This window comes from Carica papaya, chromosome 2 (genome assembly GCF_054855325.1).
Source record: "Carica papaya isolate Zhongbai chromosome 2, ASM5485532v1, whole genome shotgun sequence".
NCBI lineage: Eukaryota > Viridiplantae > Streptophyta > Magnoliopsida > Brassicales > Caricaceae > Carica > Carica papaya.
The window spans coordinates 44,040-62,296 of NC_142310.1; the positions used below are offsets into that span (position 1 = coordinate 44,040).

At 36.0% G+C, this 18,257-nt stretch overlaps 1 protein-coding gene across 14 annotated transcripts in view; it reads left to right on the plus strand.

Annotated features, from left to right (window-relative positions):
* The window catches only part of PHYLLO (2-oxoglutarate decarboxylase/hydro-lyase/magnesium ion-binding protein), a 45,358-nt gene that overhangs the window by 12,722 nt on the left and 14,379 nt on the right, over nt 1-18,257 (plus strand). For 12 of the 14 annotated variants that reach the window (XM_088212357.1, XM_088212348.1, XM_088212346.1 and 9 more), the window contains 10 exons: nt 3,604-3,828; nt 8,126-8,428; nt 10,569-10,636; nt 10,814-10,972; nt 12,071-12,196; nt 12,266-12,415; nt 12,504-12,621; nt 12,886-13,041; nt 13,235-13,477; nt 14,007-14,174. In XM_088212357.1, the coding sequence (XP_088068483.1) occupies nt 3,604-3,828; nt 8,126-8,428; nt 10,569-10,636; nt 10,814-10,972; nt 12,071-12,196; nt 12,266-12,415; nt 12,504-12,621; nt 12,886-13,041; nt 13,235-13,477; nt 14,007-14,174 (1,716 nt within the window). The remainder of the gene's footprint in view (nt 1-3,603; nt 3,829-8,125; nt 8,429-10,568; nt 10,637-10,813; nt 10,973-12,070; nt 12,197-12,265; nt 12,416-12,503; nt 12,622-12,885; nt 13,042-13,234; nt 13,478-14,006; nt 14,175-18,257) is intronic. The other 2 variants (XM_088212350.1, XM_088212354.1) reach the window with 1 other exon arrangement.

Here is an 18,257-nt window from a genome sequence, read left to right on the forward strand (position 1 = left end):
GTTATGACAAGATTTGAATTGCAAATTAACATTCTTCTTTTTTCACTGTGACTTTCAAGACCAAAATTCGGGAAGATGATTGGATGTACTGAAGTTAGGAACCGGAAAAGGGGGGGGCTTTATTACTTGGATGCATCGGGGGAATCTTTTTTTTTTTGTTGCTAGCGACTCTAGGCACAGGTTTTGACTCCACCACAAAAGATATGGCCACCCATCTTTTTCCATGTTAAAGGTTTTATTTTCTTTATTATTTAAGAATTAAAATTATGGAAATTTACATTGTGCAATATGTGAGTTTATCAAACATAAGCGTGTAACGTGTCATGTTAGCAATAAAAGAAGTTTACTCTATTTTTTATTAATCCATATCGATATTTGATACTGTCTCTCACACATAATATTTCTGATGTTCGACGATTTGTGTCATTTATTGATAATTGCATTAGAGTCACTTAGCTTTTTTTACTCGAAAATCCCGTATTGACAACGAATCCACATAAAAAGATCCCATATCAACAACATCAGAAACTCTTTTAATCACACATTTTCATGATTCTTCTACATAAAAGGAATTCTTCATGAATCATATTGGATCCATACTTTGCAACAAAATAGAGTAGTAGAATGCAAGAATAGTCACCTTTTATCCTTCACTAGAGCTTTCCTCTTCCAAAATCACGTCCTAGAACAATATTGGGGCAAAATAATCCTTACAATTACACTTACATTATTAATCGCTTACCCTTTAGTGTTCTAAACTTTAAAAGTCCTCTAAAAGCTCTCTCCAATAATCCAGAGGTAAGTGTCATAAATCATTTGGTCCTTGGATATTTGAGTGTGTCGACTTTGTTCATATTTATTCCCATTATAGACGGAAATTTGATCATCGGACTCTAAAATGTGTGTTTGTGAGGTATTCTTCTCAAAAGGGGTGTAAATGTTATCATCTACCTATAAAAAATTTAATGTGTCCGCGGATGTCATTTTTGTTGAAGAAAAATCGTATTTCATTTAATCTTATTTTCAATTAGAACATATTTTAGAAAATAAAGATACATATTTCTTGACTAACTTTATCCTATCACCTTTACCACACACTCCAACACCACCATCACAAGAAAGCTCTCAAAACTCACTCACTCACAAGAAGTATCTGACTCTAGGTTCACTTTGGTCTACACAAGAAGGAAGAACCTGAGTTCTCAGCCTAAGCTGGTTCAAGCATTTGACCTTGATCTTAGAACTGAAGTAAGCCAAGAAAAACCTATACAATTTGGTAATAATATACCTATTATACTTTGTAAAAATACTTTATCCTATACTACAGTTTGTTTCTTTTGTTAAATGCATACAGTCTCATAAAAATTTTCTTAGAAGTTTGAATATTGAGTTTATTCTTAATACAGTATTTGAGGTATTATCTTGTGAAAAGAAAAAAAAAAGTATAAATTTAGAATTGCAAACACTAGAGAAGAATCATCCATGGAAATGGTGGGCCTATCAAAAGGAGAAAACTTATAGGATGCAATGAATGTCCACAAATCAAATAGAAGGCAGATGGGATAATCGAGAGGTATAAAGTAAGACTTGTGGTAAGAGGTTATACTTAGACTTATGGGGTAAATTATCAGGAAGCACTCGCACTGGTAACCAAGATGAACATAGTACAGATCTTGTTGTCTTTAGTTGCCCACTTTGATAGGCAATTGCAACAATTTAATATTAAGAATGTCCTTGTGAATGGAGATTTAGAATAAGAAATTTACATGATGATCTCACTAGGTTTTATTAGATAAACAAGATCGAATAAAGTGTATAAATCAAAGAGGCACTCTGTGGACTCAAGAGATTGCCAAAAGCATAGTTTAGCAAATTCGCAAGAGTCATGATAAGCATGAGATATGAAAAAGTTAGGGAGATCATATTTTGTTTATCAAACACTCAGAAATAGGAGTTAAAACTCTACTAGTATATGTTGATGAATTACTGTAACAAGAGATGACGAGAAAGAAAAACTGTTGCTAAAGCAATGCTTGACAAAAGAATTCGAAATCAAGGAGTTAGGTACGTTGAAGTATTTCCTTGAAATAGAAGGTGGCTGCTTAAAATTTAAGATCTTCATCTCTTAACAGAAATATATCCATGACCTGTTAAAAAATATTGACAAGCTGGTATGTAAATTAGGTAGTGTTTCTATTGATCTCAATCATAAATTGGGAGTGACAGACGAGATACATTAGTAGATGAGGAGATGTACTAGAAATTAGTTGGAAGACTAATATAAATGTCTTGCACAAGAGTAGATATCACTTATGCAGTATGTGTTGTAAATCAGTTCATGCACAACTCTAAAGAAGTGCATTTACAAGCAACCTACAGATGCTGGATTACCTAAAGGAATCATTTGGGAAATGGATCATGTTCAGGAAGAGTGATAGGTTGCTTCTAGAAGTCTATATAGATGTAGATTATGCAGGACTAATAATAGACAAAAGATCTGTCATAGGTTATTGTATCTTTCTTGGAGGTAATCTAGTTACTTGGAGAAGTAAAATACAAAATGTAATTGTTAAAATGAAAAATTAGAATTTCGAATAATAACTTAAGGGATATGTGAATTATTATAAATAATTTTTTTTTATAGAAAATTTAAGAATCAAGTGGGTGAGCCCTATGCGCCCACACTGTGACAACACATCAACCATAAGTATTGCACATAATTTGATACAAAATAATAGGATCAAACATATCGAGATTGACTAATACTTTATGAAAAAGGAACTTGACAGTTGCTTAATGTGTGCTTTATACATGTCTGCCAATTCACAGTTAGCAGATGTATTGACTAAAAACTTGAGCAGTCTAACATTTGAACCTATCATTAGCAAGCTGGCTATGAACAAAATATATTCTCTAGTTTGAGGGGGAGTGTTAAAAAGAGTGTATTTTATGTAAATTAGGTTAAATAGTGTAAGGGTAAAATACGCTCTATATAATTAATTGTTTATTTTTTTTTTCTATAGTTAATTTGTATAAATAGAACTATAATATTTAATGAAATATACATTTAACTATTAATATAAAGTAAAGAGAGAAATGAGAGGATATGCGGTATTGGATGCAAAGGAAAAGAGAGAAATGAGAAGGTGCATGAATGTAGGTGCTGTAATTGCAGGAAACAGGAAATAGTAAGGTACTGGAATCTCTTTTATGAAGTTAATGATAAGTTTTGTCATCACTACATATGAGAACGTAAAACAGGAGTCCAGAGTAGTTATTTTATCATTATATAAATAAATAAATCTTACTTGAAAATGTTATAGATCAATATAATGGAACTTTTTTTTTTTTTTTTTTTTTTCATATTATAGCAAACCACGTATCCTAAGTTTAAAATTCATGGTTTTGCTATAAAGTGAAGAAAAATGGGAAAAGAAAGTTTGAAAGTTCATTATTTTACTTAAAAGTCTGTTTGAGTACAATGGGGCATATGAAGTTCATAATAATGGATGTACATTGCATGTATTCATTCTTGTATGTTAGTTGCATGCTTAGCTATTTGCCTTTGTTCTTATTTAGTGTCTTTTATTCTGATATGAACAGGTTGGGAGTCGAATAACCAGCAAACGTGTGTCCCAAATGCTAGAGAAATGTTTTCCATTCTCGTATCTCTTGGTTGATGATCATCCATGTCGTCATGATCCATCACATCTTGTAACACATAGGGTCCAAAGCAACATTGTTCAATTTGCAGATTGTATACTTAAAGTCCAATTGCCAAAGAAGCAAAGCAGATTGCTTGGTTATCTACAAGTGTTGGATGTGATGGTATTTGATCAACCTCTAATGTAGTCTTGGATGATAGGTGGCAATTGTTGGTTCTAATGCAATATTTCCTTAAAAAATGTGGCATTTTATGTGCTAACTTTTATCATCAACTTAAAAATACTCTTTACACAATTAATAGGTTAGCTATCTCAGTGTCTTTGAGGTTGGCTAGTTCTGCTTTTGGACCAAGGTAGAATTTTTATGAGTGGAGGGAAACCTCAGATTATCTTGCTTTTTATTAGTTTCAGTTACATGATTTCTTTTTGTGCTGTGCATTTCTCACCAACTTAAGATGCTCTTTATGCAAATAATTTTGCAAGCGCAGTTTGCCCTTGTCAACTCTCTCCTAGACAAGAAAGCAAAAGCAGCTAAGGAGGTTTAAAGGTTCCCCAGATATGCTTTTTGTTCATTAATGGATATGTATTTGAAGTTATGTTGTTCTGCTTTTGTAGCAAGGTAAAATTATTATGAGAGGAGAAAAACGTCATAGCATCTTGCTCATCTTAGTTTGATACATGGTTCTAAGTTAACTTGGATTAGATGGTTGGCTTGAGTAAGGTTGCTGTGATGAATAGAGCCCTTGGTTCTTTCTGTTGGTAAGAGGTTGAAGTTGATTCAATTCTTCGTTTTCTTGGCCTTCTAGAGAGGGAAAATCTTCTCTAGCTTGGGCTCTGTGTTTCTTTTCTAATGGTTTAAGGTTTTAAAATGCCTTTTTTATCCCCAAGGAAGTTTCCAGTGATAGGAAAAAAGTCTTTGAATGTGATTCTGAAGGGGGAAGTTGAAATAATCTTATAATCATATAGGATGTAAACAAGAAGAGATTTTCATTCTATGTTTCAACTTGGAGATAAGGTGGATAGTTGCAGCCTTGCGTGAAATTTATTGGGTCAAGGGCCAAAGCTCATGAATCAGATGGTACAAGAGTGAAGTTGCTTTCTTTAGTTATGTTTGACAAGGAATGGCAGCACATATTTTTTGGAACAAAGGGAGAAGAATGAAGTTGGCACTGGAAGGGCTCTGGTTTTAGAAGGTGTTGGAGTTGATGGATGGTTGAGATTGTTGTTAGCCATCGGGCAAGTCTGAAAGTAATCCTAGAGGCAAGAGAAAAGGACGCAGTCGTGGAACCAATATAGTTGGATGGTGATTCAGAGAAGAAACGACCTCTTTGATCAGCTGGGAGGTCCTATCGGATGGTCAAAAGGGTAGTGAAAGCTGCATTTGTTATGTCTAGTGTGTACTACACAGTGTATTCTTTTGGTGAGGACAAAAGAAAGCTCATAAGTTGAGGAAGAGAAGTTCTTATTTATCTGCTTCATGGAGACTTATTCTATCGCATGAAAAGAGAGTTTCTAAAAAAAGAAAAGCATGCTACATGCACTTTATCTAGGAAAAACAGGGCCAAAGGTAGGAAATCAACCAGGCTCAAATTCATAGCCGAATAGAAAGGTCAATGAGTTGTAAGTTAGAATAAAGAAAATTAGAAGGCTAAAAAGGCCCAAAGTTGTTGATGTGGTTAGTCTTGAAGTGGATAATGGGTAGAAAGTTGCAGTCTGTTAGTACTATTGTAGACATTAAATGTTGCTTGAATCTAGGAGGTCAACGTTTGATATCATTGTTTTTTATACTGTCACAACTTAAGATGCTGAGATGTTAGAGAAATATTTCTTTGAAGAGGAGATTCGAGCTACCTTGATAGGTTAAAGTGCGGATAAAGCTCTAGGCCTTGATGGTTTTTCATTGCTTTCTTAAAAAGCAACTAAGATGCTATTTGAGGTTGATTTCTTATATTATTTGACGAGTATCATGGGAATCGTTACTTAATCGCTGCTTTATCTCTTTGTTTTTGATTTTGAGGATTAAAGAGTTGTGATAGTATCAAGATCTTATTTGGTGAGGTTCTCTTTACAAGTTAAAAGTTCTTGCTAGAAGGCAAAGTTGAATAGTCGATTAGGTGGTTGGTGAGGCACAACACGTGTTTGTGGAGAGGCTTTAGATTTTGATGCTACTTTGATTGCTAACAAGATTGTTGACTTGATTATGCAAGCAGGAGAGAGAGGCTTAATGTGCAAATTTGATTTTGAAAATGCTTACGACCATGTGTCTAGGTCCCCTAGATATTTGTTAAAGAGAATGGGTTTCTAGGAGAGCTCTAGGAACCGAATTAAGAGATGTGTTTGCTCTTCCACTTTTGCTATCTCTATCAATGGGGGGCTGGTAGGATTTTTCTCTTCCTCTAGGGGCCTGAAGTAAAGGAATCATTTTGGTAATGTAAGCTTTTATGAAGATGGGGTTGGAAGGTTGGGAATCTGATTCGTTTTAGGTTCTTAAAATGGAGAAAAGGAGGAGTAAAGAAGTGGCTCACTTTCTATCAAACACTCCCTTTTCATTTACATGCTAGATGGAGAATCTTCGGAAACTTAGGTGCCTCCTTCTATGCTTTGAAGCTTCTCAAGGCCTTAGAATTAGTTTGAATGAATTCGAATCAGTGGATTTGGAGGCGGCGACATGCAGGATCATGAAATGGTGTTAGGGTTGTAACTCAGCAAGCTTCCCTTAGAATAGTTTGGCTCGCCTTTGGGGGCTAAACATCATGAGCGTAGTATCTGAAGACTTAAAATGTCACCAAAGGTGGAGAAAAGATCAGCTAGGGTTTTTTATTGAAAGGTAGAAAATTCACTTTGATCAGGAGCATTTTATCAAATCTGCCTATTGACTTTCTATATATTTCTCCTATTCCTTTTAAGGTGGCAAAGTACTTGGAATATCTAGAATTTAATTTTCTTTGGGTTGATACAAATTTACAGCGGTGTTATCATTTCCTGTGTTAAAACTCAGCCAAAGATTTTGGGGGAGATTAATGTGTCATTATTAGCCAAGTGGTCTTCGGAACAAAATAGTTCCTTTTGCCAGGGTCTAAAAAAGAAGAAATAAAAAATAAAAATTGTGTATTAATCATTAGGTTTTATTATGTGTGTAATATTGTATTTAAGTGAGTAAGTGCTAAAATTATGTAATATGTGTGAGTAGTTGTAGGAGATACTGTAATATGGGAGAATAAGCCTTCTAAAGCCAAGAGGGACAGACAGAGTAGGCAATCCTGAAAACTTAATTCCAGAATTAACTGCTTCTGTAATGTTAAAACAGTCTATCTTCTTGAAAGACAGGACACGTATGAAGAATTATTTCAAGTGGAGTACTTCCTTACTATAGAGACTGTAGGGTTCTCTCTTTCAAACAAGTCCTTAATTTTAATCTAGAAATAGGTAAAGGCAGAAAAAACTAAAAAAAAAATTCTCTTCTTATTGATTTCGTTATTCATTGTCCCATAATGAGATCCTTCAATGGGGACCCTACCATGGTCATGGAAATGCATGAGTTATACAAGGGTCAAGTACAGTATGAGTGATTCGAGCTAAGTTTGGGACCGAAAGGAGGGGCTGAAGAAATTAGAGAGGGTAGAAAACCTTAAAAAACTAGCTTTGGAGAGGGATTAGTAGAGATTGGGTACAATTTTGGACATTGGATTTTAAGGTGGGATGCAAGTTGGCAGTTAATTGTTTGGGGATTGGTGGTGGTGCCACTACTTTAAGGATTCGCTTCCTCTACATTTTCTCCTTTGTCAGGGATAAGGAAGTAGCTATTTATGATATGATGGATCTTGATCCATTTGGTCAAGCATCTTGGAATTTTGAGCTCAATGGAAACTCAATAATTAGGAGGTAGCAATGATTCTCCTTTCCAAGTTTTTGGTTAAGGTCTCTATTGGATAATTCTCCTATATGTTCCCTTGCTAAAGATGGAAAGTTCTCAGTGAAATTCGCGTTTGGGAGCTAGATAATTTTGGTATTCGTTGCTAGGTTGGTTAAGCAAGAGCTGTGGGCTTGGCCGGATATTAAGGATTGTAAATCTAGGGGGAAAGTTCTTTCATGTCTATGATGTGGACCATTAGGAAAGAAACAAAGAAGAGGATTTTTGGAGGCATCTGCTTAGTAGGTTAGATGTTGTAGGTTCCATGCCCTGAATATTTTAGTGACATGGATTCCAATTACGAATTATAGGATCTGGGAAACTTTATCGATGGTTTGTTTTGAACTTCTTGAAAATCCTTTGTATATGTGCTGCTACTCCTTGTTGTCTCTTAATGATTTATATATTTTTTATAAAATGAGGGGTTGAAGTTCCATTCCCTTTATGATAATATATATTGTTGTTTTCCATATAGTGGTGGTTCTGTTGACTTTAATTTACTTTTTCTTCTTCCTCTTTATACCTTATAATTTCTCTTGCCTTTCTGTAGGTTGCATGGGAAATTTCATTTCAGATTTGGACTGAATACTCTTTGATGGAGCCTTATGTTGCGCACATAATTTCAAAAACACTTTCATCTGAGTTTGCTATTTTTTTTGGGAATAGCATGCCAATACGTGATGCAGATATGTACGGACATAGTTGGGGAATCTCTAAGCAAAGCGATGGAGATCTGCTGTTAAGCTCAGAATTTCCATGTCACTGGATACAGGTTGCTGGAAATAGGGGAGCTAGTGGAATTGATGGCTTGCTTAGCACGGCTATTGGTTTTGCTGTAGGGTGCAAAAAAAGAGTAAGTAATACGATTTGCTTGAACTGTCAGTTGTGTTACTAGCTTTCTGCTGTTAGTGAGTGTAATTGTTCATGTTGAACTTTTTTGCTCTCTTTGAAAAGCAGAAGTGTCGCATTTCACACTTCCAATGATGTCCATACATGTACAGAAACTGTGGTAGATGAATTTGGACTTCTGATAAATCAATGTTATTTATTTCTTTTCCATTCTTATTCTGATTCAAGTGGTTTCTTTGGATGCATTCTGGCATGGGGCCTTTGCACTGTGTTATATTAGAACCTTGAAGTGCTTTAAGGATCTTGAAATGTTTCTATAAGTTGATTTCATTACTTTTTAGTAACACAAAACAAAAAAGACTAGTAAAAGGAACTATTTTTATGGCTTCCATGCTGTCGGGAAGAGGTTCTTTGACCAAGAATTTTTTGAAAACTTTCCTTTATACTTATTTCTGGAGGATATCCTTCTCTTGTCACCATGCCCGACTATGGTCCATTTTTTGTTCTATTTATTTGTCTTGGAGGTTTTCTCCATACCAACTGGATAAAAGGCCGTCGAAGGAGTCAGACTCATTTCTGGTTTAACTATTTTGGCTCATTCCTCTTACTATATTCACCGGACTCATTCCTCTTATTATATTTTGGGTAATCTGGAAGGAAAGCAACAAACGGGCTTTTGAAAGAGTCAAATATGATTTTAACATCATCAAAAATAACTGGTTTAAATATTTTGGCTGTTATATTTTAGGACATAACCTTGATTGTTTTGACGATTTAAGTATTATTATAGATATGTTAATCGAGATGTAAATTCTATACATGGGGGGTGCTCCTTTAGCACCTTTTGATATTAATACTACTCTTTTATTTAGGAAAAAAGGATGTTGCTTGGCCTCCGCAGGAGCTCCTATATGGTTATGTATTTTTTTTTTTGTTTTTTTTTTGTAATTAACTATTTCATAATAATAAGTTCTGGTTGATGAGAGTTTTTACTATTTCTAATGATTTAGTTGAATTGCAGTGTTCTATTTATATCTGCAATGTCATGTATATTGCCTTCTTTCTTTGGGTCATTTTACTAATTCTTCACCTTATAATTACTAGTTCTAACAACAAATTTTATAAAGTTGGATATAATTTTTAGGTTGGATGAATAGACAGATTAAAAAATTAAGTTAAATTTATTCTCCAACAGTTTTTAAGCAAAAAAATGAATCCAAATGGGCCCATAGCTATATGCAAGATTTTTTTTTTTTGAAATAAAATTGGCTATATGCAAGATTTATGGCAAAGATCACTAACGATGTGTTCGTACTAGCTAGTTATGTGGCCTTCAATTCTAATTACGCTTTAAATCCCTATCGCTTGTTGATATCTCTTATATTTTGAATTGCTGGTTCTCTGACAGAACAAATTCATTGGAGTTATCTATTATTCTTTTAAGTTAGACCAGCTGCCTTTTTCTTTTTCCTTTTTTTTTTGTGTCTTTAAATTAGCTATATGCAAGATTTATGTCAAAGATCACTAACGATGTGTTCGTACTAGCTAGTTATGTGGTCTTCAATTCTAATTACGCTTTAAATCCCTATCGCTTGTTGGTATCTCTTAGATTTTGAATTGCTGGTTCTCAGGCAGAACAAATTCACTGGAGTTATCTATTATACTTTTATGTTAGACCAGCTGTCTTTTTCTTTTTCCTTCTTTTTTTCGCGTCTTTAAATTTTTGCCATGTGTTTATTCTCTACTCAAGGTAACCATTCAGCCTTCACACATGACTTATCATGAGGATTCCTTTTGTTGTATTTTGCATGTTGGAAGAATAATTATTTATGTTGCATAATTTTCTGAATCACAGTAACCTATAGTATCTTGCTTCTCTCTCGAACAATATAATTGAACTTCTTGAATGGGGAGAAAATTTCTGCTCAGATTCATGCCTAATGACATAAAGTTATTACTGCTTTTGTTCATTTATCAAATTGACTACTAAACCTCATGGCTGCTTGCTGCTTTTTTTTTTTTTCATTTCCTTCAATTTAAAATTTAATAAGATTATTTCTTTTTTTTTTTTGTCTTTAAAGAGGTCATCCAACTTCCTTTACAATTAACTTGTTTTGGTTGACATTTCTAAAACTATTTGTTAGGTACTTTGTGTGATTGGAGATATTTCATTTCTTCATGATACAAATGGCTTGGCACTTTTGAGGAACAGGTAATAAATTGAATGTTTCATGAATTTTGCTTTATGGAATTCTTATGCCACATTATAGGGGCAACACCTTTAAATTTTTGTATTTTTGTTAATCATTTCTTATTTTCTTATTGATACTGCTTAACAATCTTTTGTTTTTATTCTAATGTGTTATGGTATTTACTTCATTTCTACTAGGAAATGTAGGAAACCAATGACAATCATCGTCATAAACAATCACGGTGGAGCAATCTTCAGCCTTCTTCCTATTGCAGACAGGACTGAACCAACAGTATTGGATCAATATTTCTATACATCCCATAGCATTTCAATTGAAAAGCTCTGTGTTGCGCATGGGTAAAAACATCAACGTTTCAACTCCACAATCATGTAGCTGTTCTTGTCTATCACTATGCATCTTCCCTTATTGGCCTGTATTTTCATTGTCTATCACTTTTATTCTATGTCATAGTTGGAGACTCATTCTGACAGAACATAATATCATTACTACAGTCAGAATGTTATTTTTGCATAGGATGTACAATGTTAGCATATTGCTGATGAGGTATTTGAATTTGAGTGGGGAGCCTGATCCTGCCAGTTATGGGGGAGGGATTTGGTCAGAAGATTCTGCTTATTATTGATGGAGTGACAAGATGGGTAATGATTGTTGAATTATAAGGTTGGATGAGAAGGAGAAAATTATCTTTTAGGCTCTATTCATAAGGCTAGTTGGGTAAAAATAAAAAATCTTTGTTGGGCACCAGAGTGATGCAAGTAGCATTCATACTTAAACCAATGTTCCTGTTACAGTAAAATTCCTCAAAAACCTAGGTTGGCCGAAACACAATCTGAATAATTTTTTTCTGAAAAACATAGAAAACCATCAGGTCAGGAACTTTATCTACTCCAAATGCCCACACATCTTTCTTCACTTTCTCCGTGAAGGGTAATGTCAGGATCAGGTGAAATGTATGGCTGACCAGGTGAAATTTATAGCTAACTAGGTGAAATTTATGGCTGAGATGTCATTATGAAGATTCGGGGTTGTATTTCTTTTATTTTTGTCTTTCCAGTTCCTACTAATCTCTGGCAGAAGGAAATAAATAGGGCAGAGTGGGAAGTGATTAGGCAGGGAAATTTTAATTGAAATTACAACTCTCTCTACAACAACTTATCCTTTCTCTTCTGCATTTTCAGCCTTTCTTCTCCCTAAATCAGCTCTCATCTTCTGCTAAAATCTTTTCTACTTCTGCTGCAATTATTCTTCTTCCTCAACGCAATCAGTCTTGTTTATGGGAGATCAAATATGATTTCGATTTTATTTCTTACTTACTTACCTATAGAAATGCGTGGGGATTTCTTGGTATATTTTAGAAATCAGCATCTTTTAATATATAAGATTGAGGTTTTAAAGTTTCCATTGAAAGCTTCAATGACTCATTAAATATGCAGTGTGAAGCATCTACAAGCAAAGACAAAACTGGATCTTCAGGATGCTCTGTTCACATCTCAACATGAAGAGACTGATTGTGTCATAGAAGTTGATAGTAGCATCAATGCAAATGCTACCTTCCACAGGTTCTTCACTTCTATTGTTTCTTGAACTGTATCTATTTTGAGGTTTAGTACACATTTTCAGTCTGACAGATCAAAGCTCTTCCTCAGTACATTGAGAAAATTTGCATGCCAAGCAGCAGATCATACTTTAGGAATCCTTTCAAGGCTTCCTGCTTCAGATTTTATTTCATCTGAATTTCTTCTTTGTCAAATCCATGCTACAGAATATTCACTCTATAGGTGAGTCTTAAGCAAGAAAGTAAGTCAGATTAATTACATCTTTTGTTAATTCAGGATATGTACATATATTCTTCAATTCTTGTGACAGAATTCAACTTTGTGATTCACCTACTTCGAGTTATGTTGAGAAGGACCACACTCTATTTTATAGAGAAGGATTCATCTTGTCTTTGACTCTCGAAGATGGATGTGTTGGCTATGGGGAGGTTAGTTTATTTTTATTTTTTAGTTGTTAACTACATACGGCTTTCATCTCCTTATACAATTTCTTTTTCTTTTTTCCTGCAGTGGAACAAAAAGAACTTTACTTATCAGGGTGCATAACCTAAATCTGACTATAAATTAAAGGAATATATAATATATATATATAGTCCAACGTGTTTTTTTGTTATTCCATTGGTTTTGTGGCTAGAGGCGAAGATTTCATTGACATGGTCCTTGTTTTAACCTGCTATACTCTTGTTGAGTAGGTTGCACCTCTAGAAATTCATGAAGAGAACATGCTGGATGTGGAAGAGCAACTTAAATACCTTCTTCATGTGATGAAAGGAGTTAAAATAACTTGCATGCTTCCTTTGCTGAGGGGCTCTTTTTCTTCTTGGATATGGAGTGATCTGGGAATCCCTGTATGTCCATGAATATTCATTATTATATGATAATATTGATATGCCTAGAGAGTAATATAAGATTGAAATAAAGGGGATTAGAGGAATAATCTTGTTTTATATTTCATTTTCTTTCTTCTCTTAAAAAAAGTCTCATTGACATTCAGTTTACTTAATAAAACCTTTACTAGTGAAGTTCTGCATTGTTATATAGGTGTCATCAATCTTTCCAAGTGTCAGATGTGGCGTAGAAATGGCTGTCCTCAATGCCTTAGCTGTAAGAGAAAGTTCTAGTTTATTACATATACTCCATTCACAGACAGAGAAAGGAGAAATGTCAGAACCATCATCACGTGTTCAGATATGTGCTTTAGTTAACTCTAAAGGTAATCCGGCAGAGATTGCTTTTATTGCCACTAAACTTGTTGAAGAAGGATTTGCAGCAATTAAGCTAAAAGTAAGCTACTTGCTTAACCAAGCTGTTGTAATTACAATTTGCCATGTAAAATGAAATAACTATCGCCATTTCTATTATCTTCCAAGGAATTGAGCTACTTTTAGTAAAGCGTGGGATTTATCATAATATTTCCTGGTCTATTAACTATTCTTTAATTGGTTGCACACTGTAAAGATCCTATTTAAGATGCTACTTGCTTAACCAAGCTGTTTTAATTACAATTTGCCAGGTAAAATAAAATAGCTATTGCTACTTATATTGTCTTCTAAGGAATTCAGCTACTTTTAGTAAAGCATGGGATCTATCAGAATATTTCCTGGTCTATTAACTATTCTTTATAATAGGTTGCATGCTGTAAAGATCCTATTCAAGATGCTGCTTGCTTAACCAAGCTGTTCTAATTACAATTTCCCATGTACAATAAAATAGTTATCACCACTTCTATTGTCTTCCAAGGAATTCAGCTACTTTAGTTAAGCCTGGAAATTATCAGAATATTTCCTGGTCTACTAACTATTCTTTACAATAGGTTGGACGCTGTAACAATCCTATTGAAGATGCTGCAGTCATACAAGAGGTAAGGAGGCGGGTTGGTTGTCATACTAAACTACGTGTGGATGCCAATCGTAATTGGAGCTATGAAGAGGCAATTCAATTCAGCTCTTTAGTGAAAGAGTGTGACCTGCAATATATTGAGGTATAGTTTAACTGCTAATCTCATCACTATGTTTGACTAGTCCCATGGGACTAGTAGTCATAGTTTATTCTTTACTATAACAACCAATTATTCAATGAATTTTATTTGATGCAGAACCACTTATGTTAAAAAGGAAACTTTTTTGAGGACTTGTCAGAAATTTGAATTTATTTGGTTGTTTGAATTTTGGAATTTTCGGATTTTTTCCCATATTATTTTGTGTTCCTTTGGTGAAATTAGGAAGTATATATGGATTTCTAGTCAATAGCTTAGGGCAGGTTGGAATTGATAACTTTGGATGATGCGATATCACATTATTCTCTTCCTTCCTGTATAGTCTGTCTTTCCCCCACTTTTTCTTCCTTTCTTTCTACATACTCTTCATACTGATTCATGTACCATTTCATGCCTATAAATAGTAGATTGTAAATCAAACTCAAATCATATAATTTTATGGAATTAAATCTTAGTTTATTATTCTCTCCCTAAACTCTGTCTCTCTTTTTCCTTTTCTCTCTTTCTTCTCTGCTATCTCCTCTCTCTCTCTCTACATTTCTCTCTCTAAAACCCTTCTCTCTCTCTTACTAACTCCCTTCTCTCTCTCTCTCTCTCCCTGACTCCCTCTCTTCTCTCTCCGTGACTCCCTCTTTTCTCTCTCTTCCAGATCCTTCTCTTCTTCTTTCTAAATTTCTTTTCTGCCCTTTCTATTTCTTTGAATTCAAATTCTGTCCCCATCTATTTCTTTGTTTCCAATATCTTCCTCTCTTCTTTCTCTAATTTTCTTTCCTCCCCATCTACTCCTTCATTTTCAGAATCTTCCCCTCTTCCTTTTCTAAATTTCTTTTCTTCCCATTCTATTTCTTTGTTTCTAAATTCTTCTCCCTTAATTTTATTCTTCTCAAAATTATCCTTATTTCTTAGTTTTTACCAGAAATACCACAAATTAATTTATTTTGCCAAAATTAAAGTTCCGGTAAATTACAATTTGTTTGGAACTCAACATTTATAGGATGGCAATGGAACTCAACTATTTTAGCTATTTGTTTTTGGATCATAACATTTATAGGATGAAAGATTTTGGGAATGTCCAATATATACTTACTGAGATGTAAATATTTATAAATGAGTAGCATTCCCTTAATGCCATATGTAACAGCCCCGGAATTTTAAAATGAAATATGTGTATTAAAAAGGTCAAATGCGGAAGCGTAATAAAAATTTTGATTAACATCCCATACACTAAAACCAAAAACGTGCTCAAAGTATAAAAGAACAAACTAACTAAAAGAGAAACTCGAAAATAAAAACTATAAATATAACAACGGAGTCTTCAGGCGTCCCCTTCGCCGTCTTCCTGCGGAACGGGCTCGGGAACAATGTCTTCCTGATCTGAAATGGTTAAATAAGGAATGAGCTACACCAGCCCAGTAAAAACATCACACTATCTCACCGTCACGGAGGTAAAAGTGGGTAGAAAACACAAAAAGACCAATGGAGCATAATTTACAACAAATTCTTTTATCAATAATAAAATTATTTACTGTCAACTTACCTCGGTGAAGTTCATAAAACAACATACGAAAGCAATAGCATTATCATCATCATGAAATCATATGAACTGTATAACATAATACTTACCACGCCTTTGCATTTCAATCATTACACAACATATTTTCCTCATTTACCAGCTTACTAGCATCCATGGGGATCCATAGGGGTCCCGCTACCCATGAACCCTTAACACTTGTAATCAGAGTACAGGGCCGTCCCCATATCCCGTCCGGTATGGGCGCCAAAACCATAAACCTCAATACCCCGTCCGGTATGAGGGTGAAACGGGCCGTCCCCATACCCCGTCCGGTATGGGCGCCAAAACATATAAGGTCTCCATACCCCGTCCGGTATGAGAGACCACAATCCCGGTAGGGTTCCCTACGGACCCGATCCGTCCACCATCTCCCAGAATATCTAGTCAGGCTGATCACATTATACAATTATCAATTTACATAACCTTTCATTCCCCTTTTCCTCAGTCAGCATCATCAATTCACACACAAACAAGCAAACCAGTAATTTATGCCAAACAAGACAACATACAACATTGGATTCTCAGTCATTCAACTCATAATCAATAAAACAGTGATATATGCACACGAAACTATGAAATGAAAACATCAGACTTCATACTGCATTTAAAACTGTAAAATAAGCCAAACAACAGCTGACCGACAAACACACCAGACTCGGGCTCCATTAGCGACTTTAAACAATTTCACACATCTATTGATTCGTGAAATACCGTTTTATCATTTATTGAACTTTAATACCGTGATAGAAAATAGGGTGAGGGGTCCTTACTTGTTTCGGGGTCCGAATACGGCTCTACAGTACGCCTACAGGCTGTCCCTAATTTTCCCTGAATTTTTCCCGGGGAACTGAAACGCACTACTGGTACCTGCACGTGTCCTAAAAAATCCCAAATTAGACCCAGGGCCCCTTTCGGCCAATATCGCAATTCCGGCACGGCGGCTCCGCCGTGCTCCGGCGACGGCGATTCGCCTCGGGTTGGCCGTTTTCGGCCGTTTCCGGCCGAATTCGGCCACACTTGCATCGGTCCCTGCGATAAAACAACCCTAGGGCCCTCGGGGGACCAAAAAAATACGAAAAAACCGAAGCTTACCGGCGGCGGTGCTTTCAGGTGCGGCGGCTCTCCGGCGAGGTTCGTATTTTGGTGATTTGACTCCGATCAACCTGTAGAGAAAAGAATGGTGATCACGATGATATAAAAATTGTATCAAACGGAGGCCGGGAAGGGCCTCATCGGAGGCAAAAATCGAGGAGGGGCGCGGCGGCGCCGCTGGGTTTCGGCCGTGTTTTCCGGCCGTTTGGCCGGGATTTTGGCTCCGATTTGGCCACAGGGGAACTCAGCGTTGAAAAACGAGCCAGGGGTATGAAATTTACCTCGATCGGCGGTCGGAAAACTCCCCGGTGCGGAGACGGGTGGCGGCGGCCGGCTCCTCCGGTGTCTGGTTCGTCTTCTTCGGCGAGGGCAGGCGGCTAGGGTTTTTGTGGTCAGGTGTGGGGGTTTTATTTATACCCTTTTGCCTTTTGATCACAGCCGTCCATTTTGATTAAATTTGGGCCGTCCGTGCTTGATTGCATCTGGACCGTCCGTGCGTGTGCATCTGGGCCGTCCGTGCGCTTGCATCTGGGCCGTCCAATCGCGCGCACGCAGATCGCCCACGTGGCCCGTTCCCGGGTCGACGTGGTCTTGCCACGCGGCAGGTCCTGGTTGGTCAGGGCTGCTGACTGGGCCGCTGATGTAGCTGCTGACGTGGCGCTGACGGGGTGCAATTTTTTTAAATTACGTTTTGACCACCGGTTTTCGATTTTCTTTTTAAAAATACCCCCAGAATCCAAATTTTCACCCATTTTTTCCAAAATTAATTTTAATTAAATCCAAATAATATTTTTACCCAATTTTATCATTATTATTATTTTATTTTTATTAAATTAAATTAAATTAAATTAATAAAAAATCAATAATAATAATAATAAAATTTTAAAATTATTGGGCGTTACAACTCTCTCTCTCTTAAAGAAATTTGGTCCTCCAAATTTGCCTCTTACTCTTGGTCGAACAAATGGGGATATTGAGCTCTAAATTCTGATTCCAGTTCCCAAGTAGCCTCCCTGAGCGTGTGGTTCTGCCACACGACCTTTACAAATGATATTTCCCGGTTGCGGAGTATTCTACTCTCTCGGTCCGTGATACCGACCGGTACTTCTCAGGAGGTCACCCATCCGAGTACTACTCTCGCCCAAGCACACTTAACTGCGGAGTTCTGATGGGATCCGGTGCATTAGTGCTTATATGATCGCACTTAACCGCTTCCACTCCAAGAGGACTTGTCCTATGAAGAAGTACCGGTCGGTATCACGGACCGAGAGAGCAGAATACTCCGCAACCGGGAAATATCATTTGTAAAGGTCGTGTGGCAGAACCACACGCCCAGGGAGGCTACTTGGGTACTGGAATCAGAATTTAGAGCCTAGTATCCCCATTTGTTCGACCAAGAGTAA